General features: G+C 36.2%; 1 protein-coding gene across 1 annotated transcript; it reads right to left on the bottom strand.

The window, feature by feature from the left end:
• Nucleotides 1-1,178: 1,178 nt before the first annotated feature.
• LOC103334786 (cucurbitadienol 11-hydroxylase-like) lies at nt 1,179-3,249 on the bottom strand. Its single transcript, XM_089055059.1, is given in 8 exon segments — nt 1,179-1,378; nt 1,504-1,631; nt 1,732-1,838; nt 1,927-2,007; nt 2,101-2,188; nt 2,274-2,425; nt 2,427-2,674; nt 2,894-3,249. Coding segments are annotated over 8 exon segments (1,254 nt in total). The 3' UTR covers nt 1,179-1,284.
• Nucleotides 3,250-3,508: the final 259 nt, after the last annotated feature.

The following is a 3,508-nucleotide window of genomic DNA, read 5'->3' as shown; positions in this document are numbered from 1 at the left end:
TGTTAAAATGAAATTATGATTTAGTCCGTTTCAAACTTTTAAGATTGGGGTTCTTCAATTTTTCGAAAACTTTTTCTTTTTATTAACTGATTTTGTTTACACATTAAAAAATTAAAAAAAACTTAAGAAGCCAACCTCTTCAAAAATAAAAACCTCAGATGCCAATAGGTAATACACAAAGTAATGTGTATGGTTTTTTTTAATTTTTTAATATAACCGATCATCAAAGTAGGAGCACAGGCGGATCTAAGTGTGTGCTCGAGTGGGCTCTAGCTCAGTGCTAAGTTTTTAGAATATACAACTTAGGCTATGTTGTCCAAGCCCAAACTAGGTAAATCAAATATTAGCCTACACCTCTATGTAGACATAAGCCCACCCTTACATAATCCCAACCATTAGATTGATTGGAATTCATTTGATATAACTTTAGAGCCCCTGTGATGCATTTTTATAATAAAGAAAAATACTTTTTAATATCATAAATGTTGTTGATATGTGCTCCATATGGCCTCACAACCTCCCAAAGTAAGGCCCCACGTGCTTCATAAAGGTAATATAATGGATTGTTTATTATAAAGGTAAATTATAATTTCCTCTTTGTTCTATTTTGTCTGTTGCAATTCATTGTTTTCTTATAAATTATTATTTTTTCTTGAAAATCTTTAAATTATTTACTGGAGATTAAATATACAAATATAAGCATGAGGTTCTGGTTTTTTTCTCTGTAATTCTTTTTATGCTATAATCTTTCTTTTGCTCAATCCATATTGTTATGATGGTATTAGAGCTCATCTCGATACTTCTATAATTTCTCATATCTTTATTTCAATTTCTACTTTTTGAAGCTCCATTCTGAATTTAAGCACGAAGCCTTTACTAAATTTTTGAACTTTTCAATTTCTCTGAGATTCTTCTGTGTTCTTTTTTGAATTTCTGGTTCTTTTAAGTTACTTTTGCTTCCTAAAGCTTGGCTTATATGATGATGGTTAACCATAACCATTGTTATATTTTAGGGGGGGCATAACCACCATTATAATAGATATCACAAAAACAAAAACAAAAAATTTAGCCCACCCCTATAAAAATTCCTAGATCCACCATTGGGTAGGATGATTTGAAACCTAAGACCTCAAATGCATGAGTAAATGCTCTTCACCACTTGAGCTACACCCCCTTGCATGTGTATGTTTTTGTTGTTAATAATGTGAAACACTCAATTTGATTATATATATAGGTAGCACCTAAGTGTTTGATCAATTTAGGAGAAAAAAAAAAAAATTCATCTCAGGTTTTCTTCTCCTCGAACTTTATGTGAATTCCATCCCCAAATCCTAAAATAGGGTTTCGAGCAATGCGTGCCGCTTTGATTGTTGTCCACCTATGAACAGAGATTCAATAGATGACTTAGCTTTTTTTGTGTCGACAAAGATGACTTAGCTCTGATAAAAACCTTGTAAAACACACAGTAGATTCGTAACTTGTGGTGAAAGAAAAGAAATGTGCCTATATTTGGTGACCAAGATATGGAGAAAGGTGGCCAAGAAAACCCTACTATACTCTGCCCCTGCACATTGCCTCATTCCTCCACCAAAAGGCATGAAGTTCTTGGACACAGCATATGAGTCAAGGACCTAAATTTCATCAAATAAATATAAAGTAAAATTAGCTGCTAAAAATTGAAGTCATTTGAACAAACGACAATGATACTCAGTCCATCCCAGGGACACGAACCTTCCAACGCCATGGATTGAACTCAAGGGGATCCTCGAATGTGTTGGGACTTAACTGAAGTGCAGAGGTGACAACCATAATGGTCCAGCCTTCTGGAATTGTAAACCCTGCAAAGCATTTACTGGAAACATTTTAGTAAGAATCCATTTGCTGTTAAAAGCAAAAGGCCTAAGCTATTTGTAATTGAGGACTTACCCTTTACTGGGATATCTTTCAAAGCTCTACGTAATAAGCCAGGGGCAACATTTCCCAGCCTAAGAATTTCATTGATAACCTATATGTTTTCCGAGGACCAGCAAATTATAAGTCTTTTTCTAAGCTGTTGTGCAAGGAAGAAGGAAATGCTTGTTGAGCTTCGGGAACTAAACTGAAGAGTAAAAGTCATCGATTTATATTCGTCCCATGTGAGTGAGGAATTTGGATTTTCCCTGTTTTTGAGAATTGCCTCATGCTCAGCCTGACCACAAAAGATAATTGATCATTAGGGTCTTAAACAGAGGAGTTATGAAAATGAAATTGAAGCTCAAACTTTGTCTACGTACCGTCAACTCTTCTACAACAGAAGGATGCTCTGCCAGTAAACTGAAAGCTAATGCTATTACTGTAGAAATAGACTCAAAGGTGGCAAACAAGCCCCAAAATACCAGCTGAACTGAAAAATCCTCTTACAAAAAATTTTCCTTAAGCCTTTTGAGGGAGCAGCTTCTCCTTAAGCCTCTCAGCACCAAAGTGATTCAAGAAAATGCTCCTTACATACTTGTGTACCATACCAACTGCGTTCATCTTAGATTCGCCTTCATGGACGAAGATCTTCGAAAACGTGTCCAAGTACCACAGTTCCACCATCCTCCCTTCTTGCTGAAATATGTAGTTATTGAACTCTGGATCAGCTGTGATTACAACCTGTCTACCCGCCAAACTAGTCCGAAATATTGGTCCATATCTGCAAGGCAAAGAAAAGAACATCTTGACTGAACCAGGCAGGTAACTTGGTATATATCAAACTCCACTTTTTTTATTGACAGTCTAAATACATAAGATAATAAAATATAAACTCGATTGTACATATTATACTTGTACCTCAGTTGAAAGGCTTTGTTTGTCTTCTACTACAACTTTCCATTTCCCTTTGGAGCTGAAAGGCTCTCCAGAGCCACCCCACAAGCTCCAAGCTTGCATCTCATCCTCAGAGGAGCCTTCATACTCAATCCAACAAACTTTGGTGTTGAATTTGATATGCTTGAGCAAGTCAAAATGGTGAGCATATGATTGGATGTAATCCAAAACCTGATGTTGGTTAGGAAAGTCCTCTGTCACGGAAGATGGCCGTGGGAAATCTGAGAATCGGTAAGCTTCTCTAGGAGTTTGGAGCTTGGTGGTCTCAATAGTTTTGGTCCAAACTCCTCCAATGGTGCTTGCAGATTCAAACACAATGGGCTGAAAGCCCTTTGAAAGTGTGTACTTGCAGGCAAGAAGGCCACTAGTTCCAGCTCCTATAATGGCCACTTTCTTTCCCATTCTGATCTAAGAAGTGTGTTTGCTGCTGCTATGATCAGTCTTTGTATGCTTAAGTATATATAAGCATACACAATTACATGTTATATTCAATAATATATCATACATCCTGGTTCGGATATCTGTATGAGTTTCCTAGAGATTTCAGATTGGATTCGGATAAATATAAATAAATAAATAAAAATTTCCTTGGAACTTGGTCTAACATCTTCAATGTGGATTATAATTTATATCAAGGGAGTGCATAAGCTACCATTCCCAC

The sequence above is a fragment of the Prunus mume genome, linkage group LG6 (assembly GCF_029339155.1).
Source record: "Prunus mume cultivar Tortuosa linkage group LG6, ASM2933915v1, whole genome shotgun sequence".
Taxonomy (NCBI): Eukaryota; Viridiplantae; Streptophyta; class Magnoliopsida; order Rosales; family Rosaceae; genus Prunus; species Prunus mume.
Note: the sequence above shows the minus strand (reverse complement) of the source record. Positions and strands in the feature narration are given on the sequence as shown.